The sequence below is a fragment of the Sander vitreus genome, chromosome 2 (assembly GCF_031162955.1).
Source record: "Sander vitreus isolate 19-12246 chromosome 2, sanVit1, whole genome shotgun sequence".
NCBI lineage: Eukaryota > Metazoa > Chordata > Actinopteri > Perciformes > Percidae > Sander > Sander vitreus.
In genome coordinates, this window is record NC_135856.1 from 11,696,968 (window position 1) to 11,715,158 (window position 18,191).

Genomic DNA, 18,191 nt, shown 5'->3' on the forward strand with positions numbered 1-18,191 from the left:
ATGAAATGACAATCTGACCATATTGATTAGTAGCAGTTTATTTAGGGTTTTTGCTATGACATATACAACAACCATTACCTAGCAGTTAAAGGTTGACAAAAAATAGAAACAACAATATTAAAAACTACTCATAGCGTAAAGAAAACAAACACAAGTACAGACAAAAAAGAAAGTATCTTTAAAAACGTTTTCTGTAACGATGTATTTTCTACAGCGATGTTTTGATTGCATTTGATGTGATTCTCTTCACAGACCTTCAAGACCTTCACAGAAATTCAAGAAAAAAGAAAGAAATTTGATTTAAATGGTTTTATTCAGCTTTAAAAAAAAAAAAAGTCACTTCATTTAAAGAACTGATTAAAAAGAAAATGTGCTTACCTGCACAGCGGCCATTCTTAACAGAAAAGCCTTTACCACACTGAACAAAAAGAAAAATCATTGGTATATAACAAATGTTAGCAATTGTAATTTTTTTTTTGTAATATTTAGATTTTGCAGACAAGGGACTGGAAATAATAAAGTGTTATTTTCTACTGTTATTTGTTGTAAAACTGCTTCTAATTGAACTGAAATTGACAGTGAGAGAAAAAGACAAAAGACTGACTGTGGTGGGTTGGCTAAGTATTTTAGGCCACTATCACAGACTACCTCAAACATTGTAAGTGTTCATAATAGATGCCGTGGATCAATTCTGCGTACCTGCGTGTCATTGGCAAGCAGAGACATTTCCCCTCCTTTGGGATAGGCTACTTCCACCACTGAGTTCATTTCACCAGGCTGAAGGGTTCGAGCGATGGAGCTGCTGTCTGGCCAGGAGACCTCCAGCACCGTCACCTCATCGTTACCTGGGAGACATGGGTAGAAAGAAAATCACTGAGCATCACACAAAAGGAAAATATACCTTTCAAAAAGTTTATGTGCGTGTTGGGACAACACATGATATTACATGTACTGTATTACATTACATGTTGACGGTAAAGTTTGAGCTTTTGGGAAATCTTTTTTTTTGGAGATATCTTAGGCCTTTATTTGAGAGGACAGCTTAAGACATAAAAGGGGAGAGAGAAGGGGAATGACATGCAGCAAAGGGCCGCAGGTCGGAATCGAACCCCGGGCCGCTGCAGTGCGGACTGAGCCCTCGTACATGGGGGCACACGCTCTACCAGGTGAGATACCAGGGCACCCCGCTTTTGGGAAATCTTTGCGGCGAGTTAGATGAGAGGATTGATATGACTCACATGTCTGTACGTTAAGCATGAAGATGGAGCCAGGAGCCAGGAGGCCATTCCCTTAGCTTAGCATAAAGAGGGGAAGTGGGGGGGAACAGCTAGCGTGACTCTGACCATTGTTAAAATGTTAAACTACTGGGACTTCACAGGCTCTTGACATTTTCAGGTTGCCATGAAACTAGCACAGAAGTGCTAAAGCGATGAATAATGAGTTGTTTGTCAAGAAATGATTCCAGCACATTACTCCCTATAAAAACATAAATTGTTGTATCCATTTGTTGATGGAATAAACAAACAAAATGCATGTTAAGTAATTAGCTTTAGGGGCTTAAGTAGGCACATTCTTTAAACTAAGATAAACTGATCAAAGATAATCTGGTATTGATCTTCTCATGACACGCTCTGCAAGAATGTGAATAAAAGCGTCCAAGTGTATTTCCCAAAGTGTTGAACTCCACTGTACTAATATAAACAATGTGTAGATTGGGTTTAATACATGCAATAAAAAATAATTTAGATTTATATGTTTGAGCGTCCCATTTTCATTCAGTGTCTTTGGATTATAAAGTGTGAAAAGAAGTTACCTAAACCAAAGTGTGCGACAGGCTCCATCTCACACAGGTACCCCGAGCCTCCGTCAATGATGCGTGTGTGTGCTCCACTGTGAGCGGTGAAGGCTGTCACCTTGGCTCCCCGGGCAAAAGAGCCAAACCTGGTGCGAGGGATGACCCGCAGCCAGTTGTTGGACGAGCCCTGGTGAGGTTTGACAGTTCTTTAGGGCCAAGTTAAAACACACACACACACACACACACACACACACACACACACACACACACACACACACACACACACACACACACACACACACACACACACACACACACACACACACACACACACACACACACACACACACACACCTGTGTGACTTTGAAGATAGAGATTGGCTGCTGGGCACTCTCTCCATGTGCCAGCAGCAGGTCCAGCTGTCCGTCCCCATCGAAGTCTGTCACAGTGCCACCTGTCCAAAACAAACAGAGCTTTCACTGCACTGACCTACATAACAACTTCACTGTGGTGTTTATCTGACAGCTGTGTCTCTGCAAATCTTATCCACACAGATAGGTAGCAGAGATGATTCACTTCGAGTTTAGAACATTTTGAGATTAAAACGGATGACAGTCTGTTATCCAATGTCCTCTGTTGTGAGTTGAGAGAAAGATGACCTGTTCCTCGCCCCTGCGGCTCTGCAGCGTCTCCCACATTAAGCTCCTGGATCAAAGGGTCTGCATCAGCTCTCCTTGACACCCTGCAAACAAACACACAATAATCTAAATATAGCTAATAATGTAAACAATAATCCAGGATTTGATTAACTGACAACTGTTATTTGTGTAATAGTGTGTTCTTCTTATAGGACTTACATAATAATTGAAATGTTACCTGAACAGCCTGTTAGGGGCGCTGCTTCTATAAGCAATATTGTTGAAAAACACTTCAAGCTCCTTGTCGTTGTCAAAGTCGGCAGCGATGACTGTGCGAATAGGTGAGGGAGCCGCAAATCCTCCAGTGGCTATGTTCTGCGCAAGAGAAAACTGTCAGGTCTTGCTTCATCAAACTCACTTCATCTTTTCCACCACTGTCCTGTTCTTCTTCCTTACCCGGAATTTAGAGTCACTGCCCTGCAGGAAAAGTCTGTGTGGGCCATTCCAGTTGCCATAGACGATGTCTGTCTTTCCATCGCCATTGAAGTCAGCTAGTGCTACTCCTCTGCCATGCTGGTCCCGGTCCTCCACACCTTGCAGAAGTTACACAATGTTGAAAGCCTTAGTGCCTTTTAAAGCCCTCTATGTGTAGGATTTGAAAATTCCCTATATTGGCAACCCTTAGTGGTAGTATTAAAAAAGACACTCTGGCAGACAGCATTGCATTTTGGTACATTTTCAGTGTAATAACCTCAATATTTCAGTTACCTCCCTGGTCTCATTTATTAAAAACCTTTCAACAAGAAACTAGAGTCTTCAGCCAAGCTGGCGGCTCTGTGAGGATGTACTTAGGCACAGCGGTGCTTTGAGCTAAACATTCACATGCTCACAATGACATAGCTAACATGCTTATGTGTAGCAGGTACGTTTACCATGGTCACGGTCTTAGTTTAGCGTGTTAGCATGCTATAATTTAATAGTATTTCCACAGAATTCTTTATTATCAGACCATTTTTTAATAACTTTCGAATTCTTACTACACAAAATTAAATAAAAGCTTCTACACTAGATGCCTATCTGACAGTGCTATAGCTAAAATTGAAGGAAGATATTCCAACAGCATTTAACTCAATGTCATGCTTTAATATAACAGGACCTTTATGTTAACTTTAGTCCCTCCCAAATTGATAATTTTGTAGACGGTGCTATGGCCTGCCTACGGACAACTTTAGACTCTGTTGCTCCTATTAAAAAGAAGATGACGAAGCAAAGGAAACTAGCACCCTGGTATAACTCCCAAACTCGCAAATTAGATTGGCAAGACAGTCTGAAAAATTATAGGAAGGCCCTCAGAAATGCCAGATCAGACTATTACTAAATCACTAACAGAAGAAAATAAGAACAACCCAAGGTTTCTTTTCAGCACTGTAGCCAGGCTGACAGATAGCCACAGCTCTATTGAGCAATCTATTCCTCTAGCTCCTAGTAGTGACGACTTCATGAGCTTCTTTAATGATAAAATTATAACAATTAGAGTTAAAATTCATCACCTTTTGCCCTAAACTTATAACGGTTGACCTTTAAACGCAGGAGTGCTTGAAAGAACGACAAGACCTGACATATACTTAGACTGCTTTTTTCCTATAGACCTTCAACAATTAATGCTAAAGGTCTCTTCTGCTAAGCCATCTACCTGTCTCTTAGATCCCATCCCAACGAGGCTACTTAAAGAAGTGTTACCCACGGTTAACACTTCATTACTAGATATGATCAATATGTCTTTGTTAACAGGTTATGTACCGCAGTCATTCAAAGTAGCTGTAATAAAACCTCTGAAAAAACCCACCCTCGATCCTGAGGTCTTAGCCAACTATAGACCTATATATAACCTTCCCTTTCTCTCCAAGATCCTTGAGAAAGTAGTCGCTAATCAGTTATGTGACTTTTTACATAGGAATAGTCTATTTGAGGACTTTCAGTCAGGATTTAGAAAGCATCATAGCACAGAGATGGCACTGGTGAAAGTTACTAACAACCTTCTAATTGCTGCTGACAAAGGACTTGCCTCCATACTTGTCTTATTAGATCTTAGTGCTGCATTCGACACTATTGACCATACCATCCTGTTACAGAGACTGGAACATTTAGTTGGCATTAAAGGAATGACACTAAGCTGGTTTAAGTCCCATTTCTCTGATCGATCTCAATTTGTTAATATTAATGATAAATCCTCCAAGTACGCTAAAGTTAGCCATGGCGTTCCACAAGGCTCAGTGCTTGGACCAATTCTATTCTCCTTATATATGCTTCCTCTAGGCAACATTATTAGGAAACACTCAATGAACTTTCACTGCTACGCAGATGACACCCAATTATACTTGTCAATCAAGCCAGACAAAACCAGTCAGTTGGCTGAACTTAAGTGTGCATTAACGATATAAAAACCTGGATGACCTACAATTTTCTGATGTTAAACTCAAACAAAACTGAAGTGATTGTGTTGGCCTCCAAACACCTACCTTCATTATCTAAAGATATAGCTACTCTGGATGGCATTGCCCTGGCCTCCAGCACTACTGTCAGAAATCTAGGAGTTATTTTTGATCAGGATTTATCCTTCAACGCCCATCTAAAACAAACCTCAAGAACAGCCTTTTTTCATCTGCGTAACATTGCCAAAATTAGGAACATCCTGTCGCAAAACGATGCTGAAAAACTAGTCCATGCATTTCGTTACTTCTAGGCTGGACTACTGTAATTCCTTACTATCAGGATGCTCAAATAAGTCCCTTAAGACTCTCCAGCTGATCCAGAACGCTGCAGCACGTGTTCTGACAAGAACTAAGAAAATAGATCATATTTCTCCTGTATTAGTTTCTCTGCATTGGCTTCCTGTAAAATCCAGGATTGAATTTAAAATCCTTCTCCTGACCTACAAAGCTCTAAACGGTCAAGCACCTTCATATCTTGAAGAGCTCATAGTACCTTATTGTCCCACTAGAGCACAACACTCCCAGAACTCAGAGCTACTTGTGGTTCCTAGAGTCTCTAAAAGTAGAATGGGAGCCAGAGCCTTCAGCTATCAGGCTCCTCTCCTGTGGAACCAGCTCCCAGTCTGGGTTCGGGGGGCAGACACCATCACCATATTTAGAATACACTGAAAACCCTTCTCTTTGATAAAGCTTATAGTTAGGGAGTGAGGAGTTGCAGCGTACGCCTAGAACGGCGGGGCAGGGTGTATAGCTATAGACACAGCACCCCTTCTCTTCTCTGCTTCTCTTCATAGTCAGATTCATCTACCATATAATCAATATAATAAAAGTAGAGGGAGGCAGGTCAGTACAGCCCGAGTTGGGGAGAGTTCTAGCCCGACCAGGCTCCACTCCTTAACCTGTTTCTCTTAGTTAAGCCGTTATAATTCTAGACTGCCGGGGAAGTTCCTTCCTTCCTGTGACACACTGAGCTGCTCTCTCCTCTCTTTTTCCATTTGTTTCCATTTGTGTGCATCCATGTCCCAGAAATGCTTGTTACTAACCTAGCTCTGGGGAGTTTACTCCCCGGAGTCCTTATGTTTCTTTTCTCGCCTAGAATATACCCTTGGATTAGGGTGGCACCAAGATCTCGGTTGGAGCTGTAACTGTGGTCCTACGCTCTGCGATGCCCTGCAGTGTCCGGCTGCGTCCTGCTGCATCCTGCTACGTCCACCCATGCTATGCCACGCTACCTCCTGTAACGCCCTTCAGTGCCCTGTTATGACATGAACTACTATGACTACCATTTGTAGTCACTGTTCCATTATCTTTGTGACTATTATTGCCACTGTTCATCACATCCCCAACCGGCACCGTCAGACACCGCCTACCAAGAGCCTGGGTCTGCAGAGGTTTCTTCCTAAAAGGTAGTTTTTCCTCCCCACTGTCGCATTAGCCACTGCTAATGCTTGCTCTTGGGGGAATTACTGGAATTGTTGGGGCTTTGTAAATTATAGTGTGGGGTCTAGACCTACTCTATCTGTAAAGTGTCTTGTGATAACTCTTGTTATGATTTGATACTATAAATAAAATTGAGTTGAATAATTTGCTTATTAGCACTACACACAACGTATCTTCTTCTGACTATACCTGCTTCTTTCCATCCGGTTTCCTACCCACCTGCCTGTCTGGCCACATCAACAAAAGTCCCGTCCCCATTATTCCTGAACAGGAAGTTGGGTCCGTTCTCGTTGTCACAGAACACGTCCGACCTCGATTGGCTCAGGATTGGTCCGACCACCACACCGCGCCCCCCTGCACAAGAAGCAAAGCGGTGAATGCTTCAGCTGATTCAGAACACTTCAAAACATCACAGACTTCAACTCTCCAACCTGAGACTCCTGACCTGTGAACTTGTTGACCCCCGTCTCGGCTGCCACGTCAGACAGAGCAATGATGCCCTTGGTGATATCACTGGCGGTCTCATCCATCTCTAAGAGGGCGTGGGGACCGACGTTGCCACTGGCATAGTTGGCCACGTAAACTGAGTAACGGCCTGTTCCCTGCAGAACAACAACAACAACAACAACAGGCACGAGAGTGAGAGGAAGACTTTTTGTTTTTTTGGGCATTTTAGGCCTTTATTTGTATAGGACAGCTTAAGACATGAAGGGGGAGAGAGAGGGGGAACAACATGCAGCAAAGGGCCGCAGGTCGGAGTCAAACCCGTGGCTGCTGCTTCGAGGAGTAAACCTCTATATATGGTTGCACGCTCTACCAAGTGAGCTTCTATTTGAAGATTTTTTTGAAGGAATTGTGAATTATTGAGAAACAGCAGAAAAAAAGAGTAAATAGAGATCAGATTGTGGGACTTTATAAATAGGTTTACAAAGTGGGTTTACTGACCTTTCTGTCAACACATGCAACCGAACGTCCTGCCATGCGATTAGCGACACGACGCACATTGTGCGCGTCCCCCAGAAGATCTTCAAAGCGGCCATTCCGAAACTTGAACAGCTTGTCTGAATAAGTTGCCCGTCCTACATTTAAAAAAACCCAAAATAGTCAGTTATGAGGAAAAAGGGCCAATGCAAAAATAAGTAAAAAAACTAACAAACAATGAATCAAGGTGTTTTTTTGCTTGTAATAAGTAAAACAAATCTGCCAATGGACCAAGTACAAATTCACCTGGTAAGATTTCTTGAAATAAGATATGATCTTCAAACAACAAATAACACAGCTGTTACACGAGCAGTGAATAGTGGGCCCAAATGCAGAGATGAGGCAGGAAGGCAGGAGAAGGTTTGAGCACGGGGGTTTATTTCATTACAAAAAGGAAAATGACAACAGAGAGAGTCCCCAAAAGCCAAGGGGAAAAACTTCCATCCAAAAAAATGCAAAAAACAAGGAGATGAAAACCAAAAACCACAAGAGTCTCAAAAAACTAGGAAACCGATAAAAAGGAAATCCAGGGAGTAACAACCTTGAATTGACTGACACAGGGAGGTAAAACACACACAAACTGACCGGACGAAGACACAAAACAATCTGACAAGAGACAAAGGAAACACAGGGGCTAAATAAACTAGGTAATGAGCGCACATGGGACAGGTGACACCAGGGCTGGGGAACAGGTGGAGCACATTAGACAGTCACACAGATGGGAAAACACAGGAGGCAAAACTAGACATGACAGAAAACTAGACTATCAAAATAAAACCGGAAACAGAACATAATACAAACAACAGGGAACAGAAGTATACACAAACCAGAATACACAAAACAGGATAAATCTACACCACAGTGAACAGAAATATACAGAATAAATATACAAAACGGGAAACAGACAGAATTAAGAAAACAGGCAACAGAAATATCCAAAACCACAACAGAAATGTCCAAAACCACAACAACAGTAGCTTAAAAACCTTATGAGATGTTAAAAAAAAAGCTTGTTTCATCTGAAATACGACTCAGCAAAATGTTTTCCACTCTTTCACTTAACAAGATATTTGAGATTCATCATCTAAAAACAAGTCCCTATATCTCACTGAAATATTACTTGTTAGGTGATTGTGTCTTATATTAAGTGTTATTACATATTATGACTATAAATTAGATGAATATACTTGGTAAGATTTTGCTTTTTTGAAGTGCATTCAGCTACCTGAAATTACTTGCTGGGGTAAAAAATGTTGAGGACATATCATAAGAATGCACTATTTACCAGAGTAGGCATTGTTTGTGTTGAGGAAGTAGATCTCCTCACGTCCATCTCCATCCACATCACACGCAGTAACTCCAATAGCATTTCCTGCTCGGTCCCTCAGGGCATAGTATGGAGAGTTGCTGTCATCAACAGCAATGTTTACCAGCCTGTTTTGAGTGTGATCGTACTTCAGCACCAGGTTGGGCCCATTGTACCTGAGGGAGAACATCACACACATTTGTTTTGCACATATATGATATGAATTTCTATGCAGTGAAATGAACATATGAAACAAGCTAACCATTTTCAAACTCACCCTGCCACAACCACTTCAAGGTCTCCGTCACCATCCACATCTGTAACAGCCATTCCATAGTTGAGTTGTATGGGATTGTGCAGACTGTCAGGAGGAAGTATTGTCTGTGTTACAACCTGAAGCATGGGCTCAGAGCCCTGGGTGTGGGTCTGATGGCAGAGTCCAAACAAAAGGAGCAACAGACCTGAACCCCACATAATTTCAACCTGGTGGAACACAGAGCAGGGCTGGGTTACGCATTTCAATTTATAATACTCTATTGTATAAAGCAGGGAAGACATACTGATGATGACCAAATATATTGTATAGAGATACTGTGCATGAGTAACATGTATTTACAGAAGAACACCACCAATTTAATTGATACATTTTACACATCAAAGTGTACAAAAAGCCTAAATTATCTGAAGGGTTTCAAAATAATCATCAAAACAAACAGAAATATTTGAGGTGTTTCTCTGCAAATTCACCAGTAAACACCATTATGTTTTTATTTTCCCATTTTGAGAAGGTAATCCTACACTTGAAAATAAATCATCAGATGCTTGCATAATGTCCATAAAACGAACATGTTTGTATCTGTATCTACAGCTATATTAACGCTCTGTAGTGTTCGTAGTGACATTTTGAAGATTTCTTGGTTAACTGTTGTTAAAAATGACGCACGATATATATTCTTGCAGCTAGTCCTCATCCCTGTTTGTTTCTGAGCAGACTGGCGTGTAGGATTTTTTTTTTTACTTCAAAATCCTTCTTACCTGACAGCTCTATCAGTGTATATAGATGGAGATGATCTGACTTCGCTGCAGCGATGTGAGTGCACAGAGCGCTGTTTATTATATTAGTTGGCAAAGACCCTCCACTTTACATATCTTCTGCTTTTAAAATGTACGAAACAGCTTGTGTAACTTATGTGAAGATTGACCAATCAGCGAAGAACTGCGTGCCTAATTAGAATGTTGACCAATGGCTGGTCTGTGCTTCTGTGAGCGTGTCTGTCAGAGGCGGAAGTCTGCTCTGTTTGTGGCTTTGTATGCGCTGATATACAAATACATTACTGCGTTGACAAAGGCAGAATACATTCAAGCGACAGCACATTAATAATTCCTGCCGGGGTAGAAATACTGACATATAAAGATGATAAATATTTTGATGAAAAACCAATTCGACGGTAAACAAACATATTCGCCGTCCAGAGTGGTTCAGCTGCAGCGCCAATCAGGAACGCTATCTCCCAAAAAGCTTTGCGTTATCCTATGCTTGCGTCATTAGTGCGACGAAAATCTGTATCGAGCTAAACAAAACAAACACGGGTAAGCCGACAGAGCAACCGTTATTATATATAATTTGTTAAGGCATGCTTTTGAATGAAATGAACGTCATTACATTTGAACGTACATCGATAACTTAATGTATAATAATAACTTTATGTTTATGTCTTCAATAAACAATTATTACAACCTCAGCTAGTGGAAGTTAAGTTAGCTGGATTGGTAAGCTAACTAGCTAACAGCATTGTCGTGGTTAAATGCTTTTAGTCAAATTTATAGACTTGGAAAAAAAAACCTACCGAAAGGGGTGATTTCTGACGGAAGGCCCCTTGCTATTTCCACTGCATTGACTCTTCTCCTGTTTTCTTTTCCTCTATGATCCAGGTAACGTTATTTTTTAAACATAATTAAATAATGGAGTTGGAACAGGCAACAGAAGACTGTGCTCAAACCCAGCCAACACCCACACCTCCTGCTCAGTCAAAGAAGCCCAGTCAGGGTCTGTATGTGCCCAAGCAACGACTTCATGGCTCCAAAGAGAAAGCTCAGACTCAGGGAGAAGTAAAACCAAGACCCCGGCCTCGCTACACAGACAAGGCAAAGAAAAACGCCAAGAACAAGAAGGACAAGGCTGGAGCAGCGGCCAAGGAAGCGTCTGTTGGAGGAGAAGATGGAGGTAAGACAGAGAATGGGGATCCTGATGTGAAGGAAGTGCAGTTACAGGATACAGATGTGCCGGTTAATGGTCAGCCTGACTCCACCAATGTGGAGACAGATGTTAACTCATGGCTGGAAGAAACATCCCCCCAGGAAGGGGAAGAAGAAGAGGAGAGTTGGGACACCTTGTTCAATGATGATGGAGATTGTCTGGAACCACACCTACTTAAGGAGGTAAGAGCTTGGTCTTGGTGGTAGAACTGTCCCCAAAATTCACACACTCATTTGTCAGTTTATTTGTATGCAGTCTAATACGTTTTCTTATAATACACTTAACGCTTACAACCCAGCAGGAAAACTCAAATCCAATTGTCCTTTCCCTCTTCTTCCACCTGTTCTCATCTGCTCTCACTCTTCTCACTTCTTCCCTCTTCAGCTCTCTTTGAAGGAAGGTAGAAAGAAGAAGTCAATCCAGGACCCCAGGTTTGATTACTACAACATGGACCGAGATGACGAGGACGACATCGACCTCACAGAGGACGAACTTGCTCACATTGTAGAGATCTACGACTTCCCTGCAGAGTTTAAGACGGAGGACCTTCTCAAGTTATTTCAGTGCTACCAGTATGTAGAATTCAACGTACCACTCCTAGCCTTGCTAGTCTTTGCTGCATTTTAAGATCAACATTGGATTCTTGACTAAAGCACTATAATAAAATCTCAGAGAATGTGGTATCCCTAGTATTTGCATTGCATGTGAGAGCCACAAGACACAGGAGTAACAGTTGTTTCTGCACTGCTTGTTGTGTGACTATTCACTCCCTCTTTTTTATAGAGAGAGAGGCTTTGACATCAAGTGGATTGATGACTCACATGCCCTGGGCCTCTTCTCAAGCCCCATAGCAGGTTAGTGAAGTGCTGCATCACATCAAAGGCAATCTTGGAACCCATCGGCTATCAGCCTGACAATGTTTTAGCCTCCGGCCGCAACGGCCAATATTTCGGGGGTTCCAGTGAAGACTGCCGATATCCGGATAATGGATCGTTGTTTACAGTCTGAGTCAATACCTTTTTGTAACTGTTTTAGCTCTAGACAACATTTCAGCTAAATCATCGTCAGACGATAGCTGATGGGTTCTGAGATTGCATTTCGAGGTCAAGGTAAACTTCAATATCCCAAATAGGGAAATTTGGGTGGTCAAGGTGCAGATACACAAAACAGTCATCAATCAATGTGTTCCGCCTCTTTTACTCTTCACACGGGCTGTTTACCTGCTCAAACATGATTGGTCAGCACTACTCAGACTACAAACAGAAACAAGAATGCTTCCAATACCAAAGTCCATTTGCCTATATATATATATATATATATATATATATATATATATATATATATATATATATATATATATATATATATATATAGATAGAGATAGAGATTACATGAAGGGCGGTTTAGGTGGGGAATACCTAACAATACTATCCTCTGCAGTAAATATTGTTGTGATACTTTTCCCTGCCATAATGGGAGGAAATAAAGTAGACTGATGGGAGAAACTCAAGATTATCGACCTTAGTTAGGTGTTGCGAAGCCATTATATGAAACTGTGGTGAGTTGTAAGAGGAAACGCGTTTAAATCACGTTTGGACATAATTTTACAAATGTGCTTTTTCAGTTGTCTCCAAAATATATTAAACAACATGTAGACCGTATTGAGAAAATAAATAGTTTACTGTCTGAATTGTTGGTGTGTTATTGTTGTATTTAACTGATTTTCCCACCACATAGACCTGTGTAATTAGTTTCTTCTCCATTTTTCAGCTCGTGAAGCTTTAAGATCCAGACATCCACTGATGAAGTTGCGACCTCTTTCCAAATCCTCCTCTGCCATAAAGGCCCAAGCTCGTAGCTGCTCAGGTACAAATATAGCCATGTGCCTTTCCAGTTCTTTATCAGTTTGGCTTCTCTAGCTCACATATTTAGAGACTAATATTATGTTTACATTACTATCTTTTCTTCCCATCCTCAGACTACCTCCTGCCTGCTAAAGAGAGACCTCAGACGAGTGCAGCACTGGCTCGAAAGCTTGTGATCGGTGCCCTCGGTATAAAGAGCAACCAGACGAAGGATCAGCGTGAGTCAGAGAGGAAGAAGCTGCAGGAGGCGAGAGGTACATTATTAACAGAGATGTTATGTTCAGCTTATGATTTTGAGTTTTTTTTATGTGAAGATGTACTGTGGTCAGCAGAACATCTTCTTTTGAAGGCCTGGGCTGCATTTCATGGCCCTTATTTGATAGCTCCTCGACTCCTCGGTCCTCGTCTGAACCAGCAGTTGTTCTGTCCCCCCTCGGTGAAGGCCGTCTCAAAGCTCTTAATTCTGCCCTGAGGAGCGAGGAGGGATCATTGAGGAGGGATCATTGAGGAGGGATCATTGAGGAGGGATCATCGAGGAAGGATCATCAAAGTGGGCTCATCGAGGAGCTATAGGCGAGGATACACAAGAGTAGCCTTCCCTGAAGCCGTGCAGCTGAAGGAGTTGCTGACGAATTCATGTGACGCTTTAGAGGAAAAAACATCTCATCCCTCTCAAAACAGATTTGCTCATTGCCTCTCTCCTCCCATGATTTCCTCGCATCTCTCCCGTGCCTCCTCGGTGGAAGGGACTAAGATGCTTGTAAAACAGGCAAGTGGAGGACTCAAGGAGGCAATTTAACCCTTGTGATGTCCTCCCGTCAACCTTGAAAAAGAAACCTTGTTTTTTTTCGACGTTTTTGACGCCTTTTTTCAGTTTGTTTTTGCTTTTTCCAACGTTTTAAATTGTTAAATTTTTCTTCTACACATTTTCAGCGCTTATTTCTATGTCCCATATTCCCTGACATAAAACAAAAATTGAAAATGGGTCAATGTGACCCGAAGTCAACATTAAGAGCCATGAGATGCAGCTCTGGTCTCTCTGCATGTAGTCTAGATGTTTGAGAAGCAGACTTTTGACTGAAATACTGCAGATCTTTATCGCATACGTGAAGAATGGGTTTAATATGTTTGAGTGTCAAGTAGGGCTGTCACGGTATTGATTTCTTTTCATACTGCACAAATTTGTGAAGTCATTTAAACTGTCGCAGTTACCACCATAAAAAATGTTTTAATTTCAGCTGTTATAAAATAGTTCCTTAGTAGTCTATTCTTTCTAGCATACATATTCTAAATAGCTATCTTTATTTCAGTGTTATTAAGAGGCTGACATTGCAGGAATATTGGTCTGGATTAGAGCATGTGAGCGGAGCGGGAGGGTTTTGGATGGAGCGCAGAGACGATGTTTCAAAAAGTTGAAGCGTTGCCTTACCTCCCGCTCTGGTACTGCTGAGTTCTAAGCATCGCCGAGCCCTGCCCAGGCTCACATTGTACATTCAGATGAAGGCGCCCGCCCTCAATACCCAGAGCATCGCCGGCATCTGGCTGACTTTTTGCCGGCGGGTGAACGAGGAGCTCCTGGCACTGGCGGCATGGAGGGAGGGTGGGCGCCATTTCATAAATACAACGCAGCACGGGGAATAAACCCCTTCGTGAGGAGGAGTGGGAAATTCTGGACCCACCACTCCGCTCACATGCATTCGGCGGAGGCCTGCATTCATTATTGAAACACTGACAGACAGGCTACTCAACACTGTTTATTGAACGTAACACGCTTGCAAGAACAAAACCCCGCAGTTATAAGCTTGACTAAGCGGTGGGTGTGAGGTGACCGCGTCACCGAGGTAATGTGGTAATTGCCACAGCCATACTGTCAAGCAGGGTGTCCTTAAAAAAAGAACATGGGTTCCCAGGCAAACCTTCACTGAATACATAAATATTATAAACACTTAACAGTCCTTACCTGACTGTCTTAGTCTTTGCATCACACGGTTTCCACCACAAGTGGGAGCTGTGTAGTTGCAAGTTGATGCGCAGTTGCTCTCCTTCCACTGCTGCACAGATCATAACAGGTCTATAATCAGTACAGCAGCCTTTTCCCTTCGCAGATGGAACATAAGTATATAGGCACAGAAAACCACAAATGGCTGTCCACTAAAGAGCCAGTCAGGAAGTTAGGACCTTGAGTATAGAAAACTAAAAAAAAGTTCCTTTGTTCTTACTGCTGTGCTCTTTATGTAAGATCATAACACGCACAGTGGATGTTAGCGCAGACGTGCATCATGTGCCGAACATTGTGTCCTTGGAATGAATGCCACGTAAGGTCTTATCCAGAGATTAATTAACCGCCAGCTCTTCAGTCTGCCTCAGCTCTTTACTTCCCTGACCGCTATACTAATTTAGAGCACCAAATAAACGTAGTCTTGTTTAGTTAAGGGCTGATTGATATGCTGAACTGTGTCTTTGTGATTTATTTTTTTCAGAACAAAAGCACCTGGCAGCCAAACAGAAGGAGGATGCCTGGGAGGGAAAGTGATTGAACAGAAAACTACTGTTTTATTTCAGTTTTCTTTTTAGATTCCTTGGTTCAGCAGAGGCTAAAGTCTTCTCTGTCTCTTCTTCTGCTCTGTTTTTGTCAACTGACCGCTCCTTCCTACCACCGCACTTCCCAGAAATGTAGCCCCACCACTTTTTCCTTCTTTCCGCCACTGTCCTTTACCAACTGTTACCGACGGTCTCATCATCCACTGTCCGTTTGCCTGCCGTGTTACATCAGATGAGAGGGTCCTACTATTGTTCTCCCACCTTTTTATGTTTATAGTCTGTCCATGCAGGGACTGTTTCCTCTGTGCCATGTCCCGGGCTAACACAACCGACTCACCAGGGTTTTCTTTTTATATTTTGTAAGATTGTAACCACCGTCTGTCGTGAAGCACCCAGTCTAACCATTTGACTAGATCGAAGGTCTCATGTTTGTCTTTATATGGATTTTTTGTTTTGTTTTTAAAGATGACCTAAGTAAATCCACCTGTAAATGTGAGGGAAGCAAAGTTTTCTGTTGAAGGTCCCGTAATATTAAATTCAATCATGATGATCACTATACTATATATGAAGACATTGTTGAGGACCTGTTAGCTCGTCTTATTAAACATTTCTGAGAAGTGAAAAGCCTCCAAATAAGTTTCATGGCTGTTCTGTCTGTTGAATACTAGGCGTATGTATTTTATGTTGTGTGCTCGTCTGTACACATTTTCATTGGGAGGAGTCTTGTTGTCCAAGAAAACTGATGCAGTTCATTCTGGTCATACATTCTGAAGAACACGTTTCAATCAAATAAGCTTTTAGTTGACAGACAGATTTTGTCTTTATCTCGCTAGCCAGTTAAAAAAAGGAAAAAGTATTTTTGGGTTTGTTTTTGGGGAAAAAAAATGTTGTGAACACTGAGACTTTAGACTAGAGGAACCCTACCTCGTCCATGTGTAATGTGTCCGTCCAATAGTTGATAGTAGATAGGCAAAAATCTTTGGAGGCCAAAAAAATTGTCCTTTAGAATAATTTACCTTTTTAATACATTGTGAATGACATACATTTTATCCGGTGCTAGTATATTTGAAAGCTATATCCTAAACAATAAGTAGTATTAGCTCTTAACATGTCTGCACACTCACAGAACTCGGCTCAGCATGCTATTGAGTACTGAAATATTTTCGTGAAATAAGTTGTTGATTAAGGGAAGTTCAACTCCAGTTTTTGTGATATGTCTCCCCTGCGTTTTAAGTATTACGTGATCTATTGATACAATTCTACAACAACAGGGTCTATCACAACTCTTTTCAAACTGCTTTAGATTTAAAAAGAAAAGAAAAAAAAAGTGGGGTTGTCAATCTCAACATGCTGTTTTTCTTTGTTCCTGGAAAATTGAAATTTTGGGCATTTTACTAGAGACAGACAACGTTTCCAAATTCATAGTCATGTTTAATAATGAAGCTTCCTGAAACACACACATCCAGGCTCAGGAGACTTTTGTGACCGCTGGAGGCAGCTGCCTCCTCTGAGGCTTTACCCAGCGTGACACTGCGTCTCCTTCACCTCCTCAGACAAAGAGCTGCACATTTGTTATTTGTTCTTATGCAAATTATAACTTCAAAATAAAATGTGCTGCTAACTTGTGGCCTCACTATCTGCTAGTTGTTAGTGGATGATATGTTAACAGTAATACGATAGATGGTGTCATTCGTGCAGACATCAATTTATTAAAATAATTGTGAAATTCAACTCTACCAATACTATATATCCATACATCAGTGCAGTTCGTTACTGCTATAAGGAACCCAGTTTGTGTAACAGTTTGGCTCATTGGCTGTGGACGACTGAGACATAGTGCCACGTGGCTCATAGTGGGCTAATTAAAGTGCTGCAGCCTCAGAGGAGGCACCATTACTTGTTCAGTTTTTGTGTTCATTTCCTTTAAATCAGTAAGTCACAATGAGCATGACATAAATATTCACACTATTCAAATACAATCTCTGCAGGTATTAATCTTTTTCCAAAGTGTCCTTCTTTCCAAAGATGTATTTGCATTAGGAGTGATAATTTTATGTTGTTTGTTGTCAGCAGCACATCATACATACTCATACATTGTTCATTTGTTCTATGGTTGTTAAACATGCATTTGACAGCATGTGTTTTAAGGGTTTTGGGGATTAGAGAAATACTATTTTATTTAATGGGGAAGGTGTTAAAAAAGACAACTATATCTTAATAGTTTTTATTTATGCCTGCTGTCACACCATTATGTAAAAATGTATGTACACTTTTCCAGGAAGTGAACGTAATGAGATGTAAATGATAATATGCCAAAATGATTAGTGATGTTGTGAATTTTACTATTTACTGCTTTACTTCTATGACATTCAACAATAAATGGTCATATAGTTTGACTCACACTGTCATTCATTTCACATTTAACAAAACAAGATAAAATGTATGTTTTGTCATTATGTAAGCTTACACTTTATGCTTTTTTGATTGTGGTGTCTCTTTGTAGTGTTGAGATCATGTCAAATATTAAACACTTTTCTTGTTGTCATTCCTCGTAAAGCTTTTTATGTCTTTCTTTAACTGTTGAGGTCTCAGCTGGTCTCATTGCACACTTGACTATCTCTTCCAGTGAGGAATAAAACCAAATGTGGACACATTTTCATAGTGAGTTTGCCAGAAGAGAAGTGGACCTCCCTGTGCTCTGTTGTTCTTGCAGCTGAACTAGATTCTTTACCATCATCGTGTGAGATCTGAGCCCTGCCTATAATCTCATACTTTACTGTGGCTTCACGAGGAGGTGATGTACCGCAGAGCAGCCTGCTGGGTGCCTCGCACACAATCATTAGATTAACTACACAAACACAAACCACTACTGAGC

At 41.3% G+C, this 18,191-nt stretch overlaps 2 protein-coding genes across 2 annotated transcripts; one reads left to right on the forward strand and one right to left on the reverse strand.

The window, feature by feature from the left end:
* Positions 1–22: 22 nt before the first annotated feature.
* On the reverse strand, positions 23–9,830 carry crtac1a (cartilage acidic protein 1a). Its single transcript, XM_078277913.1, has 14 exons — positions 9,689–9,830; positions 8,931–9,136; positions 8,633–8,829; positions 7,312–7,445; positions 6,812–6,968; positions 6,586–6,720; positions 2,891–3,027; positions 2,673–2,809; positions 2,456–2,538; positions 2,150–2,250; positions 1,814–1,982; positions 700–845; positions 379–418; positions 23–263 (listed from the first exon to the last, which is right to left on the reverse strand). Exons 2-14 carry the CDS (start codon positions 9,125–9,127, stop codon positions 247–249), a joined length of 1,650 nt encoding a protein of 549 aa, XP_078134039.1. The 5' UTR covers positions 9,128–9,136; positions 9,689–9,830; the 3' UTR covers positions 23–246.
* Positions 9,831–10,049: 219 nt separating this feature from the next.
* On the forward strand, positions 10,050–17,861 carry r3hcc1l (R3H domain and coiled-coil containing 1-like). Its single transcript, XM_078277929.1, has 7 exons — positions 10,050–10,243; positions 10,586–11,092; positions 11,295–11,482; positions 11,694–11,764; positions 12,681–12,776; positions 12,889–13,029; positions 15,256–17,861. Exons 2-7 carry the CDS (start codon positions 10,616–10,618, stop codon positions 15,306–15,308), a joined length of 1,026 nt encoding a protein of 341 aa, XP_078134055.1. The 5' UTR covers positions 10,050–10,243; positions 10,586–10,615; the 3' UTR covers positions 15,309–17,861.
* The last annotated feature ends 330 nt before the right edge of the window (positions 17,862–18,191 follow it).

What these genes read in the sequence shown, in the direction of transcription:
- r3hcc1l (XM_078277929.1), top strand. Translation starts at nt 10,616, where the DNA reads ATGGAGTTGGAACAGGCAACAGAAGACTGTGCTCAAACCCAGCCAACA. An exon ending in AACCACACCTACTTAAGGAG is followed by an intron (nt 11,093 to 11,294) that starts GTAAGAGCTTGG and finishes TTCCCTCTTCAG; the next exon opens with CTCTCTTTGAAGGAAGGTAG. An exon ending in CTTCTCAAGCCCCATAGCAG is followed by an intron (nt 11,765 to 12,680) that starts GTTAGTGAAGTG and finishes TCCATTTTTCAG; the next exon opens with CTCGTGAAGCTTTAAGATCC.
- crtac1a (XM_078277913.1), bottom strand. Translation starts at nt 9,127, where the DNA reads ATGTGGGGTTCAGGTCTGTTGCTCCTTTTGTTTGGACTCTGCCATCAG. An exon ending in CTTGAAGTGGTTGTGGCAGG is followed by an intron (nt 8,830 to 8,930) that starts GTGAGTTTGAAA and finishes GTTCTCCCTCAG; the next exon opens with GTACAATGGGCCCAACCTGG. An exon ending in GCCGCAGGGGCGAGGAACAG is followed by an intron (nt 2,251 to 2,455) that starts GTCATCTTTCTC and finishes TGTTTTGGACAG; the next exon opens with GTGGCACTGTGACAGACTTC.